We start from the raw sequence: 18,615 nt of genomic DNA on the forward strand, positions 1-18,615 counted from the left end.
ATACATTTGTATTTATATGTGTATGGGGGGTGTATATATACACACACACAAAACTGCAGTAAATGGATTTTGTCATCTATGAAAAATTAAACTGTAATATTTCTTCCAGCATGACCATGGTTTGAAATTTCTCATGTCTCTACACTCAATTAATTGATGGGAAAGCTGGCTCAATGGTGACAGGTGACCCTTTTAAAGTCCCGTCGTTACCCAGCCTCCCCCATTTTCCACTCGAGTTGTCTCTCTTAGGCCGATGGCATTCAAGGAAAATAAACGCCCTGAGTTGAACTTGAATATATCACCTTCAAATATCAGGTCTCTTTCACTGCATTCCGTTACAATCTTCATTAGCAATCTTCAAAAGTGTGGGATAAAGGCCTTGGTCTGTATGACTAGATTGGATTGAGGCACTTCCACACCGAGGGGGATGAAGATCACAAACAACGGCATCGTCTTGTATGAACCTGGGAATGGGGGCGCTAAATTTCAACAGCGATTTCGGATTAATCCCAGGCTTATTGCTGCTGCAGCTTCTGGGGGGAGGGGAGGGGGGATAATCGCCCAGTTAAGGTGTCTCCAGAAAAACCCTGGGCGTCTTCTGCGTTTTTTTTGGATCTTCTCCCTCCTAAAAGGAGACGACAGCCTTAAGATACCGCTTAAGATGTTACCTGGTATGTTTAAAAGAAGTCCGCAGAAATACCCAAGACAAATAGCAGACCAAGTGCCTAAGTACCCCATGAAAAAAACAACTTAAGTGCAGATGTCGGGGGGGGGGGGGGGGGCTTGGTAATGCTGTTCTAGCCTATGCAGTGCTACATATATTAAATATTGGACTGTTACATCTGAAGGAAACGCCAGAGAAGCACTTGCCAGTGGCTGCTTGCATCCCATGGAGTGACGCACAAAGTGTGGTGACACTCCTGGGGATCTCTGACTGCAGGATAAAAGTGAGGATGACACAGTGACCTGCATGTCACAATCATGAGAAATGAACTCTGACTTAAAAGAATGCGAAAGCATTTGTAAGGGTGGCCCCCTGGCATGAACCCCCCAGCTCGGTAGGTCAGGGCAGCACCACGTGTCTCTTCAGATCATCTTTGTGTTTCCATGAAAGAGACCAAATATCCATGGTCCATTATCCTCACGGCGCTATTTTCCCCCCAGCATGTAGGTTTAATAACAAAGATAAACAAGGTACAGCTAAAGCAGGAACTCTCCAGCCCCTGTTGCTGCACCAGTAACATTCCTAGATGCCCATTTAGCTTCTGGGAGTTTTACTTACACAAAAAAAAGATCTGAGGGCAGAAGGAAAAATGATTGGTTCAGAGAGATAACCAATCAGATTGTAGAGGAGGTGGGTCCAAGTAACTAGAGGAGGGGGGACCACCCAGAAATCTTGGCCTACACACACAGGGGCCTATAGGTAGGAGGTCCCAGTATCATCCACTGAGTCACCCATGTGGACTTACAGTTTCAAAACTGCTGATATTATACCACTTATAGATGGTTGAATATGAATGAATTCACAGCCTGCACAGAAACAGAAGTAATCTCCCCGTTTATTTACAGCAGGCTTGCTTGGAACTTTCTGGATCCCTGTGATTAAATGAGCAACACATCCACCCACTTCCGTACAACAGAGCCGACCTCGAGGATGTTGAGCTGGCTGCTGTTTCATGGCAATATGCAGACCTGCTCCCCCCACTGTCCCTCCAGAAATAGTAACACTATAATTGTATGTTAGGTACACAGGCTGGCTCTCCTTGTCTGGCGATTAAGGGTTTGTTGGGGGGAGGTAGGGGAGTTGAGGTTATGGGCCCTGCAATGTTGTGATGTGAAGGTAGGCAGAGCTGATGTCATCACACAGGATAAGGTATCATTTACAACAGTGTCTCCCAATCCGATCCTCAGTGACTCACAATCGCTCCATGTTTTTGCTCCCTCCATGTTTTTGCTCCCTCCAAGCTCTTTGTCTGTGGGTATCCGAGGCCCGGATTGGGAAACTGTGCTGATTTACTGTGCTGACTCTTTCTGCATCAGGATGCCATGACTTTTAAAAATCAATTCTTTCTTCCTTTTTTAAAAAAATATTTCTCCTACATTCCGCGGGGGCCTAATATTATATAAGATGCCTCTTGAGCTTCACTGGGGACCCCCACCAGCGACGTGTAAGAGACTGTCACCTCCCTTCCAATCCCCCCCTGCAGCTCCAGATGCACCCATGTTCAAGCATGTCACGGTGTTGCTGAGACTGAGACAGGTGACGGTCACCTTGATGTGTAAACACTCTTCCATTCAGGGGCTCTGCTGTGGAGTCGGCTGCTTATAGGATTAAGCGCAGCGTGCTTTCCTGAGTTTCCAGCCATGAGCCCCCACTCACCCCACCGCCAGATAAATAAAACAGCAGGCTGTGTGTTGACATCCCAGGAGGGGTCATTACAAATATTTTGTTGCTCCCTTGAACCAGAGTTCTAGACCTAACATCCATGCTGAACACATATTTTCCATTTAGGCAATTAGGTATGCGTGACGGATATTCCTCTACACGTTCCCTCCGCCCCTACGGACCTGCAGACAACAGCGCCATCGGTCATGAGTCCATTCTCCATTCTCAGGCCCGGTTTCCACCTCGCGGCCCTGTCCTGAGGCGTCGCCGGAGAAGGAGGCAGAGTGTGCGAAACATGCCAAAACCTGGGCTTTGTGTCCCCACCGTTTCCAGAAGCTTCTGTATGACACTAGCCATCTCGGTGTCCTGGATGTAAAAAGACACTGCCCTAACATTTAAAAATATTTGCGGGGATAATCGTGATGTTTCTGGGGCAGCCTATTGTTGTGAAGCCTTACAGAGCATCGCCAAGCAGGAGAACATTCTGAGAACAACAGGAATGACATCATCCAACCCCGACCCGGCTCTCCTGCCTCATTATTCTTCATCAGCTGGTATTTCTGTCCGTATTCACAAGCAGGCGTTAGGCTCCATATGGATTTTGTTTTCCCAGGGTGCAATGGCACACCTCTCCAGACCACCCTCATTGCTACAGGACGAGTCTGGGGTTTCTGGGGAAAACCATCCGTGTTGGCTATAACTGATGAAAAATTAGACTTAGGGGGGATTTTCCCATTTGGCAAAAAACTAAATTAAAAACAAAAACAAACAACAACAGGAAACTAAAAATTCTAAAACTTGTATCACTAGTTTTATATGTGTGCACTTTTCTGGTCTGTGTGAGTGAGAGATGAGAGCGATGGACAATAAACAAAGATCATATCAGCATGGAAATATATGAAAACGACAACAACAAAAAAACTAAGCTGGAAAAAAACCAAAATGCAGCTTAGGTCACATCTTATGCATCAAAGTTATCATCACTCACTGTTTCAAAACCTTTATTCATTTTGCTGTGTCCGTATACAAAGAACAAGGTTAATGATTTGAATAATTCGTTGAACCCAAAGGTGAGTAAACTCTGCAGCTTTCTGAAATCACTCCTCTTGCTTCTCCTTCAGTTCATGTAGATGGTGTGAAGAGAAGAATACAGAGCAAAGCCTAAGCTCGCTGAGTGTCGCCTGAAAGTGTTATTTGGTTTCCGAAATGGAGACAAACATGAAAGCAACTTTGTGAAGGGAAGTGGCAAGAATCACAGCAGATCAAATCTGTCACAAAGTGCTGCCAAAATATATATATATAAAGCAGAATACAATACATCTAGAAAATTCTATGTCTTAGCTAGCAAACTTTCAAATCAAGACGGCTACTGGAAAATAGTTTTTGATCATCGTGTGCGAGGCAGAGAGAGCTTTTAGTTCGGGTCCGAATATTCCTGTCGGAGCCAAATTGAATAAAATCTGTTGAAAATCAAGTGAGCTTTTGAGTGACGGTCAAACATTTTGGAGAAAATGCAGAAACGGCTGTAAAGGTCTAAATTGGCAGAATGAGTCACAGGTCACGTGTGTAGGAGCCGCTCTTGCAGTTGTTAAGACGGCTGATGTCTGGATGCATTTTTCTTAAACCTTTTTCCGGATATATTTACGCACCCCCATGCCTCAGTGCCCCCTGATTTAATTACCGCCCTCGGCACTCGAGTGGCTGTCCGATGCCGTGCCGAGACCAGGAGGCGCAGCGGAAGAGCTGGGTCTAAAAATGCTGCATTCAACCACAGAGTTCTACAAACAGTCCTTGGCTTAGGCTATGAAAATAATAGCAGATCCTCATAACTGCATCTCATCAGCAATAGGCCAGCTTATTACTGTGATATTTGCATCTCATCAGCAATAGGCCAGCTTATTGCTGTGATATTTGCATCTCATCAGCAATAGGCCAGCTTATTACTGTGATATTTGCATCTCATCAGCAATAGGCCAGCTTATTACTGTGATATTTGCTTGCTTTGAATCCCCCATCGTTCATAACGGCTTAATGTATCATTTTCTTCTACATGCACACCACTTATAGCCCTGGATGTTCAACTGCGATACCTTTTCTGGAGGTACAACAGACGGACCATCTGGTCCCAGGTCCAGTTCATTAACCATTATTCTACCTAGAGTAAAAGTCTAAGTCTAATGATGTCTCAGAAAGGCTGATTCAAGCTTATCATAAAACTACATAGCATCTTTATGGAGGCGAGGATTAATTCTGTTCCAGAACTTTCTGGAAAACCATGCATCCTCTGTGCTGTGTAGGTTAAAAATCCCTGCGGCAATGACCCTCCCCCCAGCAAAATAAATACAGCAATTAGTACTATTATGAGCATTAAATCAGTTTATATTCCCGGATAGCCTTCCTCTTTCCATGGGTAACTGTGAGTATGTGCCAGCATACAGAACAACCACAGCAGGCGGCTGGAAATCACTGAGGATCACCAGGGTCAGCCGCACGATGATGACCCGCGGTTACTCCATGAAATAAAAAGCTAATTATTCATTAATAACCCCCCGTCCGTTATGTTCCCACCAAGCTATTTTAAAAGAGGGAACGTTTTTCAAAAATCATGAGATTTGGATGCTGCAATTTGAAAAAACCCTATGGCCTTTGTAAGGAGATGTAGGCTGTCAGAATTATCTTTGGAAAGAAAGCCTTGCATAGACTCAACATATCTCTCTCGGTCGCAAAACGAATTATTAATCTGTCCCTCACAAGGGCGTAGATTTGGGTATGGACCTAACAATATTGTGGGAGTGCCGTGTGTTTATGGAGGGAGAGGTATCGGAGCTGATTTGGTTCCTACCAATGCTAAACCAAACTTGTGCCCTCAGTCACTCAGTCTGTTTTATTTTATTGTGTCAGCGCAGCACATCCAGCCCGGCCTGGCTTGCTCTCCCTCAGCTCGCCGCCAATCCAAGAGGCTCAGCTGCTGATTGGCTCTCGCAGCAGGAGGAGGCGTATGGGACACTGGTGTCTGCGAACGCATCTGTCACGGCAAGAGTGACGGCATGTGCTGGCATCTGGGCGTGACAGATTGGACCCCAACCCACCAGTGCACCCTCTCAAACAAGGAAATAAAAAATAAAAATGCCAACAAAAGGATTTAAACAATCGCTGCGGGACAGAGAGAAATTCGTGGGGGGGCGTTAAATATTACAGGGTAAGAGCTGTGCATTTGGGATGTTGATATTTTCAAAGGCTTTGTTGGGAATAGTTGCTACCCCTACAGGGCTCTGTGTCATGAAACAGACCCATGCACTTGAGCTCAGTAGCTTCATTAACACCTTTGAAGGCTAAATGTATGTGGCTTAATTAACTCAGTATGTCTATAATTAAAGGGAATGCAGCTTCCATGGGACAGGAATGTAATTTTCAGAGCCTTGCCTGTGTTTGCAGATGCTGACTGATAATGAACGGTGTTCGATTTAAGCCACAGCGCCCCTCAATGGAGGTTAGAGGGGATGGACTTGGGGGTACATGGGCTTGCATGCCGATGTGGGGTCTGGCAGTGGGATCAGGTGTGTTGACCCCGTGGTGACCCCTGGTACTTAAGCCATCGTCAGCACAGAGACACGGCAACACAGCCAAGCAGTCCCATCTCCGTCTCTCTCTCTCTCTCTCTCTCTCTCTATTTCTCTGTCCCTCTATTTTTTTTTTTACGCCAAGCAGCGCTGCGTCGTGCGATTAATTGGCGATTAAACGGGAACAAATGGATTCTTGTAATATGATTAGGCAGAAGTGTCATCACCACGAACCTTTCCGGGGTCCCGGGGGGGAGCCTCTGATTTTCACTGCAAACGAGGCTCTCGGTTAATGTAATTGATCCAATCATTCGCTTAGCCTGACTTGCTCAGCGTCGTTTCAAGGTCGCCGTCTTCAGCATCAGCAGACGGAAAAAAAAAAGTAAAACAAAAGCGAAGGAAGGTGTGGTGGAGCTGGCGAGGTCGTCTGGAGAGCCGCTCGCTTAATTAAGCTGGAGATTTGGAGACAGTGTGACAGAAAACTTGGCCCCCCATTAGAAAAATGCCTTTCAGGACCTAGCTGTCGGTGGTGATTTAACTTCATGAGAGGGGAGGAAGTTTTAGCGTCTCGATCTCGAGCGCACAGGCGTTCCGGAAACATCTCAGGGCGTTCCGAAACTCAGCCTCGGACCCATCTCCAGACGCTTCGGAAAATCGGGTCGGAGCTGGAGGTGCCATGAAATAACCACACCTCAGCTGTGCTTCACGCACTTTCCGGGGGTAATTAAAGCGTTTAATTAAAGAGCTGTGTGAAAATGGAGGCCGTCCTGGTACCTGACTGGCCCCTGAAAGCCTTGCAGTAGAGAGTGTCCGTACCAGAGTGCCACTACTACCACTGGTTTCACTTCCATTCATTTCCCTGCACTGGTTAGGAGTCTGACTCCTCCCTGATACCCCCAGGCTCCGCAGCCCTGCTCACCGTCCTCCTCTTGTTGGTCTGATGATTAACCCCCCTTCCCTAACATATCAGTAAACAGACAAAACAGCCTCCTTCCTCTCCTCCTCCGAGCCCTACGGCTTGAGCATGTAGAGAGCAGCACGGCTCCTTGTGAAGGATTCATTAAAATGATAATTGTTATTTATGAAGTCCTTGTTATTGAAATTGTCTCCCTGTACAGCCTATCCTATTAACTTTTCTTCTCATTTTGCCGTCTCTCTTTCTCTGTTGCAGCTGTATTTTTTTTTTTGTCTCTTCCTCTCTCTCTCTCTCTCTCTCTCCCCCTCCCTCCATACCCGGTGAACTTGGCGTGCTAATAGTTTATGAATAATTCTGTTTCAGCCTGCGTTAGAGATTAGCCACAATGCTACGGGCCATTTTCCCCTATGCGTTCTTCTTCCTCCTTCACAGGGGGAGATTCGCACCCAGCCAGGCAGAGTAAAACACACCTCAGCGAATTCCCAATAGCAATAGCCCCCCCCCCCCTTCTCTATCCCCCCCAGGCAGTCAGAGTGTGAGAGGATTCACCCTGGAGTGCTCCCCTGGTGCTAAAGCTTATGAGCTATTACTCATCAATAGATAAACACTCTGTCCCACGCCCGCCCCCCTGTCCCTTTACCGCTTCTGTCCCTCTTCATGTCTTGACGTCACTTAATAACTCTAATGGGGGGGGAGGTGGCCATGGAGATTCACACGGCGTCACACTGGCCCTCACCTGTCACACATGGCAAATAAGCTGCTGTTTGGTCACAAGAATTGGATCAGAAATGGAGGAAGAAACAGGCAAAGTGAGCCGTGGCATCCTGCCATTGTGAGGAGACACCACAGTGCAGTGGTAATTGGAAAGGGGGGGGGGGGGGGGTTAAGTGGCTGACCGTCGGATTGAAAAGAGAGCTATGTGACAAGCAATTGAGGATATCACCTCCAGACAGATCTCCCTGCCTGCAAACCACACGAGGGCGATGGCCATGGCCATATCCCAGCCTCCTGTCCTCTCTACTCCTTTCCCCCATTTGCCTGTCAAAATAATTTATACTTTCAGAAGCGGCATCAGCAATTTGGTTTTCAAGCGATTTTAAAAGCAAACTGCTAAGTGTACTTCACCCAAGATTTTTAAGGATGTATGAATAGACTTATTGATGGGGTTAATTATGCGGGGTAATTAATGCTCGTCAGCGGCTCTGGTTTGCCGGGACACTGTGGCACAGAAAGCGGCTGTTTGGGACACCGGAGTACAGGGCGCGGGGTGGGGGGGGGGTGGGTTGTGCTTGCTGGTGCTGTGGCAGCGGTCGTTCACCGAACGTTGCCGGAAGAAACCACGCTGCGTGTCTCCGCAACATGCATGCTGTCCGTGGAGATTCCCACGGTAAATATATGCAAACCCCAGGAGAAGCTGAGCTAGCGGCCGCCTCTGCGGAATACACACATCCTCATTATTCCCCACGGATCAGCCGATCCTGTTGGCCATGTTCCCCGCGTTTTCCTTATAGTCTGTGGCAGCGAGCGGATTCATTAGAGCCTGTAAAAAGGACCCCTTAGCTCACAACGTATGGCAGCGAATGATGATCGATGATATCACCCGGCAGACGATGCAACATCAGCTCCGAACCCTACAGCACCATAGGCAACAGATGGGAACTCTGTGTTTTTTTTTTCATTTCTAATTCCCCGTAGTTAAAGTCAAGATTAATAAGTGACAGGACAAATATAACCAGGGCTAAAAATGAAGATTTAAAAAAAAAAAAATCTATGAAGGCGCAGGATATTTTTAAACTGTTCGGAGGAGCGGAAGATGTTTTGCTTTGAGGAAGTTTCATTTTGGTGCTGCCAGAACATGTCTTTCAAAAAACTTAGCCGTGAACATGTGTGTCTAGCTCTCGTGTTGATCCCTGATTTGTCATGAGTGTGGGTGGGGCAGCTGTGCTCTGTCAATCACTTGTCCAAACCAATGGGGTTAGTTCAAACAATGAAGTAACCAATGAGAGATGCGACATGTAAGGCTCTTACCATACACTGTGAGATAGGTGTTCCCCGAGGCCAGGACCACCTTCTCCCGCGTGGCCCGGTCATAGATGCCCACGTGGCACTCGTACAGCCCGTTGTCGGCGATCCGCACCTCTGGTAGCCTGCAGGGGACCAATAACGGCCGTTAGGCTTCTTCCCTCAGACACTCTCCAAGCCCTCCAATTCTGCCATCCTCAAGGTGTTCATTTGGGGGAGTTCATTTCATCCCTTTATTCATTTTTGAATATAAGCACACAAATATTGAATAATAAGTAATATGAATAAAGTAATATGATAATCTACCATTATTTTAGCTTTGTTCATTTTTGACACCTGCGGTATTTGTATCCTTTTTGAGAGGGAAATAGTCTCCTTTTTGACTAATTTAGGCAAAGTGAAATGGGTGATAGCTACATAATCATAATGAATGCTAATGGTGCGATCACTCGATTGAGAGACATACTGTTCTCCTAATTGGTTAGCGTGGTGTAAATTGGTGTGACAAAAAAAAAGACAGTGATATTTATTGGAGAAACACATACACACACTTACCAGCTCCTCATTTTGTACATACAAGACAAACCAGAAAGCAACGTATCAAGGTCAATGGTTCTCTAATGTTATACATATTTTAATATATGTGGTACATTACTGTTACATGAATAATGATGTCAAACTTGAGCCTACTGCTGAACATGCTTTTCATTTCATTTATACTTCCGCTTATGCAAATACTTCCTGGTATACGCAGTGCCTTTTGGGTAATGTAGTTTTAATACCGAGTCCATTGCAGGTACGCCAAGGCACCCCATCATAAACCAACCAGAAATGAGGCTTACTGTGGTCAGAAAGCACAGTCTTGCATTCAGGCTGGAGTAACAGGGGCTCTTGGAATAGGATTGTGCTAACGAGTTTGCCAGGGGGGAGACAATCACTCTTCTGGGGAAGAGCGGGGCATATCATTCTGGGGAAAAGCTGGGCATCCCAACGTCCCTCCCATGACCTCCAGCCCTAACAGCCACACCTCAGTTCAAAGTTGTCTACTCTGTTACTTCTTGAGTTAAGTTTTGCTTTAAGAATCAATATTTAGAGCGAGGGACCTTTATTTAAGATTGTTGTTGGGCACACAATCTTCCCAATGTATAATCCTGGTTTATAGGACAGTGTGCTGAGAATCACTGTTTCGGAGTTGCCAGTGAGGTTTCAGGGACACATGCCAGATCCTGTGGCCTTAAAGACGAGCGATTTATTGGGACCACAGTAACCTTGCAGGGTTTCAAGCCTGATTACGTTCCTGCAGGTCATCGTGGAAACTTGATCGCAAGAACTCAGTGACCCCCGATTGTCCAAACTCCCACTTAACGCTCAGCTGTTGGCCGCCACAGTTTCTGACCTCAGGAGTCTACAGTGAGACCCCGACAGGCCGGGCGGGGGCATGATGGCGGGTGGGTGCAGCAGGGAGCAGAACAACAGTGCGGAGTGTCCGAGAACTCATGTGGAAAATCCCGCTTGTGTTCACATGTGGCGGAGTGGGAGTGTGGAGTCAGTGACGAGCAGGTGAGGTGATAGAGCAACATGCGCTGGGGAAGAGTCGATACACCATTTACAATCGTTTTTACCAGTTTAAGTCCTGCCTGCCCCTGCCACACACACACACACACGTTTGTATTCATATCCATTCATTTCTATGGGCAAAACCCTAATCCCAAACACAACACCCTTAACCCCTACCCAGCCCTAACCTTAACCATAAGTAACCAAATAAAACACATGACTTTTGATGTTTTTTCTTGCAGTTACAGATTGTTATAAAATTAAGTTTTCTCTTATGGGAACTAAAAAAATAGTGCACACAACATCACAATAACAGGTTTTCATCATATTTGGTCCCCACAATGTAATATATGCATAACCCCCACTAACACACACTCACAGGGACTGCACACCCTACCTAGCACTGCAAACAGCAGCGTGTAGTCACTGCATTGTGCAGTTAAGGCATAGTGCAGTGATGAGTTGCGAACCCGCCTTGGTCCTCGATGCCATACTGGCTGCACGTGTATTGAATTACGGACTGGTTGTCCAATCAGATCCAAAGAAAAACCCCTTATAGCTCCTGTGATCTGTGACTGCTTGAGGAGCTTTTTCAGTCCCTGTACGGCTGGCTTTGCCAGTCAGTAAAAATTAAAGGAGGGAAAAGCCATTAATCCGCAGAGTGGGGTGATTTGAAACATTCTGCATTTTTGCTTTGGTGGAGGACCCTGGATTCATGCAGCAGCAGTGCTGTTTCACGTGGGGGGGGGGTGCTGGGGGCCTGTGAGGGGGGGGTGCTGGGGGCCTGTGATTCGCGTGTGCTCTGAGCATGGAGTCAGAAATTACAGATGCTTTGGGGTGCAGGGCTGGAAGATGGGGGATGCTGCGTGACACCCCTTCACTGGGATAAAGATGAGCCCATGGAGAGATAGACACCACAGACAGTCCGGATCCTGAAGTTTCTGACGGTTGCCATGTTGTGTGTTGGATTGTGTGATGGGTGGGGGGTGGTGGGTGGTGGGCGGGGGGCTAGTGAAACCCTCACACAAACAGCTAATCTTACCATATCACTGCCAATACTAATCAACAAATTCAGGTTTGCTTTGAACCAAAGACTGTGACTCCAAAATCGATTGCCTCTCCAGCATCGTTTGACTCTTTCCACAGCATCATTTACCTTTCTCTCCCATCATTGTTTGCCTGTGCAGCATTGCTTGCCTCTGTTTTCAGCATCGTTTGCCTCTGCACCCTCATTTATCTTGCTCTGCAGCATCGTTTGCCTCTCTTTCCAGCATTGTGTGCCCCTGCAGCATCGTTTGCCTCTCTTTCCAGCATTGTGTGCCCCTGCAGCATCGTTTGCCTCTCTCTGCAGCATCGTTTGCCTCAGCAGCATCGTTTGCCTCTCTTTCCAGCATTGTGTGCCCCTGCAGCATCGTTTGCCTCTCTTTCCAGCATTGTGTGCCCCTGCAGCATCGTTTGCCTCTCTTTCCAGCATTGTGTGCCCCTGCAGCATCGTTTGTCTCTCTCTGAAGCATCGTTTGCATCTCTCTGAAGCATCGTTTGTCTCTCTCGGCAGCTTGTTTGTCTCTCTCTGCAGGGATTATGCTGGATGGAGTGAGAGGGTTAAACAGGAATCTAACGCCTTTCTGGAAATGAATCGTCTGCGTTTTCTGTCTTGGATCAGGATTGCAGTGGGGGCCGTGTGTGTGTTAAGTTACAGAATGACCCCCCCCCCCCCCCAGGTGTGAACCGACCGCGCGTTTCCTTCAAACGAAGCTTGCTGACTGTCGAGTTCAGTGGCCAAAGCAGAGTCAGGAGAATACTTCTGCTGCCCCCCCCCCACCCTGCCAAGTGTCCCTACATCACAATGGCACCCACTCCACCAGGCACCTCTGTGACTCGAGCACAAAAGCCTTCCCTGCACCCCCCTCCTTTTATTTCCGGGTTTGACTCATAATGCCGTGGCTTTGCGGTCAAGATTTAGGGCTTTAAAGTGGAAATGTGGAGATTACACTCATCGAAAGATCAACGACCCCCCCCACCGTGTTTTTTTCCCTACAGATGGTGTCTTTCGGCCGGATCCTGTGAGCTGCTGACATTTTGCTGTCGTTATTGCTGCATGCGACCCCCTCGTTTGATTCTCCCATTGTCCACAAACTGGGTGGTCTAATACTGAATGTGTTATGGTCTATGTTGTCTGACATAGAACATAACTAAAATACCAGGGAATTAAAGCTGAAACTCTGACTTCTCTTCTCATATTCCTATGAATTGGTCTTGCTGTTCCAGTGCTTTTGGAGGGGAATGTAGCTGGTTGATCAGTCACCTGATCTGCTCCAAAATCACCTTCCACTCTCTTCATTGTCATCACTGATGTGTACAATCGCTTTCCTGACTCTGAGTTTGCTTGCTGGTTAAAGACTTGTTTTCACTAGGCAAAACTTGTGATGTACAGTACCAGTCAAAAGTCTGGACACACCAAGCTGCCTACAAAGGAGAGCGATGGTGTTGCATCACGTGACCTGACCACCTGACCTAAACCCAGTAGAAATGGTTTTGGAAGAGACTGACCAGAGACTGAAGAAACAGTGACCAATGAATGCTCAGAAAATATGTGGGGCAGCTGGAAAAGCATCTCAGGGAGCCACCTCATGAAACTGGTGTAGAGAAGAAGGTAGGGTCAGCAGACCCTGGGATTTGAACCAGCAACCTTCTGAATCCCAACCCACAGAGCTGCCTCACCACCTGAACAGTCTTATTTTTTTGTTTGATGCTTTTTTTGGTCAGTGTATAATTCCATATAGATTATTTTATAGTTTTGATGTCAATAATTTTCCTAAAATGTAGATAATAGTACAAATAATCCATTCTTTGGGTAGGTGTGTTCAAACTTTTGACTGGCACTATATGCACAGATTTTACAGATATATATAACAAGCTACTTTTATAGATACATATTCTGGTCAGTTCAGACAAAAGCACTACAAAAGTACAAGAGCAAAGCCCTTAGGGGATGAGAGCCAGCCATCCCTTCGGGGATCTGAGCCACTTCTCAGAAACATGAAGGGATTCACTGCAGACACCTTCTTCTGCTTCTGCTGGGACGGGGAGGAAGGGGGGGGTGCATGCGAGTGAGCGCTGGAACCTACCGGACTGTGGACTGGTAAACGAGATCCTCACGCCGGCGGTAGTCCTCCATGTGGGAATAATTGGTATTAAACATGGCGTCGTATGTGAAGATCTTCTGCTTGTTAGTGCCGCCTTCCATAACCTGCAGGAAAGAGGAGGTGAGAAAAAATACGGACCCGTGACGGATATTTTGCCTCCACCAGAAAACCACCAGAACAATATCTTCCCTGGCAGACGGACGGTAGCTGTGGTCTAACAGGCCTGCAGGCAGAGCTTTCGCTGGAACTTTCAATTACCTCATTGATTCACTGAGTGGTATAATCAGTAAATTATTTAATAGGAAAGCGGAATTCTCTGTGCTTATTAGAGGATGCTGGAGCGATGGAGTTATTTGAAGTGCCTTTAAATCAGCCGCAGATACAGAAATGCTGGTGATGCCAAGTGTCCAGGAAAGTATCCCCCCCCCCGCCCTCCCACCCCCCGTGGTGAAATTCGCGAACGGTGGGACAGTGCCGCGGGGGGCGGGGAGACGCCCTGAGTATGTTGAGACGTAGCGACAGTGCTGTAAATGATGGACTAGCATCTAATACTCTCCTGAGGGGGGGGGGGGGATCGTTTAGCATATGAATGGTGGCAATTTTTCTCCCCCATTCGACAGCGGACACGCGTGCCGGGGGTGACGGGGCTCTAATAGAAGTGTTAATGCCACTTTGAAGGAAGAAACCGCTCCCCAGATGAGATCTTTCTTCTCCGGCCCACTGGAGACCCGCCGGAGCGGTAAATAAGGCTTCGCAAACAAAGCAATTAGCTGTCCGTGGGGCCCGGGGCCCAGCTAACGGGGCACTCAGACATACGACCTTTTGGTCACCTTGCAAGAGGCACAGGGGCCCTCCAGGGGGTAGCATGCATGGCAACTTCTTACCGCAGCTGATCTTTCCTGCAAATGTCCTGAGGGAAGTCGGTGCCGGGAGGTCAGTCACCAAAATCACCCGTGTTCAAAAACTCCCCCCCCCCCATTTCCAGTTTACCTCTCCCTCTCTCCTTCTGGGTATTTCTGGAATCCTCTGAAAGGCTGCCAAGAGTGACAGTATCAGGAAGGTGTTGCCCCGAAATGTGAGATCTCTGAGCTCGGCACTTTGGACTGACGGTTCACCTTGGATGTGCACCCCGATAGATGGGAAGAAAGTGCCAGGGGGGGGGGGGCAAATGCCAAGACGAATCAAACAGCACTTATAGGAAAAGCGGGCTGCGAGGTAAAAGAATAAAAAATATATAACTGAAACAATGTCCTGTTATTGCAGCGGAAAGCATATCAGGAAATGAAAGATGCCCGTTCTTCTCAGATCAAACTGGCTAACCCAATACAGAAAAAAATCCTGAACTTCGTCTCTGCTGTGAAAAAAGGCACAAATATTTACAAGCAATGAGATTAAAAAATAAACGGTAAAACTCAGTCAAGTATAACTGAGGAACAACCCACTATTCTGCTGCATGCTTTACTGCGGTCTGCGCATGCGAAACTGCTGGATCCACGAAATATAACTGCTTTAATTGTGTGATTATAAATGTTTTTCAAAATAAAAATTAGGCCTTCTTTTTGTGAAATGTGACATGTTTGGCATCTGATTAGCCAGACAAGCCAATCAGTATGCTGACCTTGAAGACCTTGAAGTCAAATGGGAGAAACCTTGCATAAGTGATTTGTGAAAAATAAGTGCTGGTTCAAGACAACTCAAATGCCTGAGTCAACCTTGTTCAGAGAGTCTCAACAACCTCATGGTGCCCATCTGAGGTAGATACAGATCTTGGTGCCGATTGCGATGTATATCGTGTGCTCACTGATGCCCCAGTACTCCATCACACCAAAGGAAAGCGGGGTGATCATTTTAAGCATACTGAACGTCACAGTTACAAAAGATCTTCTGATCTTCTGTTCCGCTGCCTCTTCTGGGATTCAAGGTCATTGAGAGGCTGGGCTTGTGACCAGACAGCAGACAGCGGCCGGTTCTCGAAAAGTTCCAGGAGTTGAAGAAGGTACTCTTCATTAGCGAAGAGTTGGTCCTTAAATTAGTTGTGCAGGCACACGTGCGGGTCGTTTCTGATAAATGATAAGCATGGCGTCAGTCTGGAAGGTCTCTCAGAACGTTTTTTTATCCTGTGAGGACCGTTGGCATTCCAGGGCATCCCTCTGTGACTCTACTCTGCCATCTAGACGGGGCGTCTATTTACAAATCCCGCCACTCTCCTCTCCATTTTGCCCTCCTCCCTGTGCCACTCTCAGCGTGACCGCCATGCTAATCTAGTCAAGATGACGATGTCATGCCCTCACAAACAAGCTCCACCCACCCTGCCATGCTGACTGACTTTGCCCAGATTGTCAGTGCTACTCTGGCTCCCCCTAGAGATCAATCATGTCACAGCAGATGTCATCCCTGAAAGGGAAGGTTTTACATGAAGGAGCTTCAGCCTCTGGGACCGGGGCACGAACATCACGAGGATGAAATTAATAGGATAAACAGTATTTATTACCACTTTCAACTAAATGTTACTTCAACTCCATCAGACCCCACATGCGTTGACGCAACAAAATGCAACACAGAGCAGGGGCGCCGTAAACATTCCCCCCACGTCTCACTTGTCAGATCCTCCCAGCTTGCTGTCGCTTGCTTCCCCTTCCCTCCGAATCGAGGCTGTTGCCCTCCCCTCTCCCGCTGAAGCAGAATGAGAAGGGATGACTTAGCATCGCCCAACCCTCCCCCCCCCCCCGGGCTGAAACACCTTGCCTGTCATAAACTCTATCATAGTGGCTAATTCCCTACAGAAGGTGGCTGGAACTTTTATGCTCCAAGCCCCTTCAAGGGAGGTGTGCAGCTAAGCAGGTTAAGATGCAATCCTGGAAAGTGGGTGGTTGCTGGTTCAATTCCCTTGGTCCACGGTTAGCAGAGTGATTGGCCGGCAGCAAGACCCTTCACCTCTAATTGGTCCAGGGGCTGGCTGACCCGGCTTTTTTCCAATCACTTCAGATAAAAGCATCTGGAAAATTAATGAAATGTAAATCTCCCAGCTTCTGCTCAACTGGGATCCCCATTATTACAAATAACCAGTAAAATAATTACGCTAACAGACAAAATCAGTGTGGTAGCAGCTCCTGATAACAATCACCCCCCTTGCACCCCCTTGCACCCACCTGGGCGGGGGGCGTAGTGTGGTGCAGTCACCAGAGGTGGCGCAGACGAGCGCGGTGTTTGTTTCCATCGGCTCCCCCGTGAGCACATGCCACCTCGCATGGTCGCCCACGCGCCCCATATGGACGGCGGTACACGGGCCCGCGCTGGCAAGGGCAGATGGTCTGAAACTCCACCGGGGTGCCAGAGGGGTGCGACACTCTGCATATGTTTCCTGCTAATCTGCCACCCACCCCCGCCCCCCCGCCACCCAGACCCCCCATCGGAGAGAGTGTGAGGATCACTGACAGGCTGAGATACCGCGTCCCTTTACAGCGTTTACTGCACTTCCTGGCTCGTCTGTGTGCCGCGTGGGAGCCAGGCTCTCTGATTGGATCTCTGACAGATACCGCTCATCCGCGTCTCCGGCCTGGTATATACAGGGCTCACCTGGTACTTCAAGCACGGCCCACTGAATTGCCTGGAGGGGCTGAAGTTTCCGGGGTGCCCAACCCGAATATCTCTGGCCTAGAAATCTCAAAACCGTCAACCTAGCAACGAAGCACCAAAGAACTGGTCATCGCAAGGACGCGGCGAGGTGTTTCCATGGTGACAGCACTCAGCAGCGAGTGAATTGTCCATGAGAGGCCATCCTTGCCATGTAACCATTTGGTGTACCAGTCTTGTTTAATTCCAAACTGACATTTGGATGTGCTCCGAGTTGGAATTATTAACTCCTCTAGGCTCAGTTGCAACTGAATGCATTTCTTGCACCTTCATAGGGAAAGGGGGAAAAAAAGTTACATGACCCATAAAAAAAGTAATAAATAAGAACGATATACATACGTATGTACATATAATAAAATATTTTATTTATATAGCGCTTTTACAAGAGCTCAAAGACGCCTAAATATATGTACATAGACATATATCCATAAAGGTCTACATAAATCATCCATAAAGGCATAAAGGTCTACATAAATCAGTCTCTTGAAAAAAAATGCCAGCAATACCACAAAAGCATGTATTTGAGGACAGGCAGTAAATTCCAACCCGGCTGCAGCTGTGTTTTCTTGCAATGCATTCTGGGTCATTGCTATTGAAAGCCCCACCATGGCTGTCCCCTAACTAGCACCTTATCTGTAATCTGGAGAGCGGATTTTGCCTGTTATTTTGTGGCGAAGAGGTGTCAGATGGGCTACTGGAGATTAGCATATGGACTTCGACCGGGTCCTGTTCTGTTCCTCTGTGCCTCCAATAGAAAGGTAGCTTTGTGGTTACACTGGGGGGGGTAAATGCAAATAAATAAGAGAATTGATCGCTGACGCCCGTAGCCTGGATCCCCAGGGTAAGTTAGCCTCCGTTTCGCTTTGTAATCATATGTGCATCGTTTAAATCGAACACACATTCTGGCAAATGTTATTGGCTGCATATGCATTAGCACTGGCTTTCGTCTGCCTGCCACATTCTTGTCTAACGCGGTAAACTGTGAAACTATAATTGTCGCCCGATTTAGACTCATTCCTTTGCCCACGATTTTTCTCATGCATGATCCAATTTTCCCGCCTTTTTTTCTCTTTTACCATCTTGTCTCAGGGCCATCAAACCTAGTAGTCTTGGTTACTTGGGGAACCATAAGAGACACGTCTGACACACGCACCCAGAATAATGTAAATGAGTGAACAGGAGGAACATATCCATCCACATAACTGGTGCAACCTGACCCTCCCTTTGTGTGCCATCTTCATTTGGGCTTCTTAGAAAACATATAAGTACAGATGACCATCTCCTCACTGCAGGAATAGCCATTGGTGACAGGTGCACAGCTCTGAATCTGCGTGCCCTGAATCAGAATGTTCCGGAGAATTCTCCTTATGTCTTTTCTCCGACACAGCATCCCAG

General features: G+C 47.4%; 1 protein-coding gene across 1 annotated transcript in view; it reads right to left on the reverse strand.

Annotated features, from left to right (window-relative positions):
* The window catches only part of igsf21a (immunoglobin superfamily, member 21a), a 169,815-nt gene that overhangs the window by 44,944 nt on the left and 106,256 nt on the right, over positions 1-18,615 (reverse strand). Inside the window, exons 3-4 of the mRNA XM_072715135.1 lie at positions 13,570-13,691; positions 8,891-9,009 (exon numbers count right to left, since the gene is read on the reverse strand). Of these exons, the coding sequence (XP_072571236.1) occupies positions 8,891-9,009; positions 13,570-13,691 (241 nt within the window). The remainder of the gene's footprint in view (positions 1-8,890; positions 9,010-13,569; positions 13,692-18,615) is intronic.

This window comes from Paramormyrops kingsleyae, chromosome 8, assembly GCF_048594095.1.
Source record: "Paramormyrops kingsleyae isolate MSU_618 chromosome 8, PKINGS_0.4, whole genome shotgun sequence".
Lineage (NCBI taxonomy): Eukaryota > Metazoa > Chordata > Actinopteri > Osteoglossiformes > Mormyridae > Paramormyrops > Paramormyrops kingsleyae.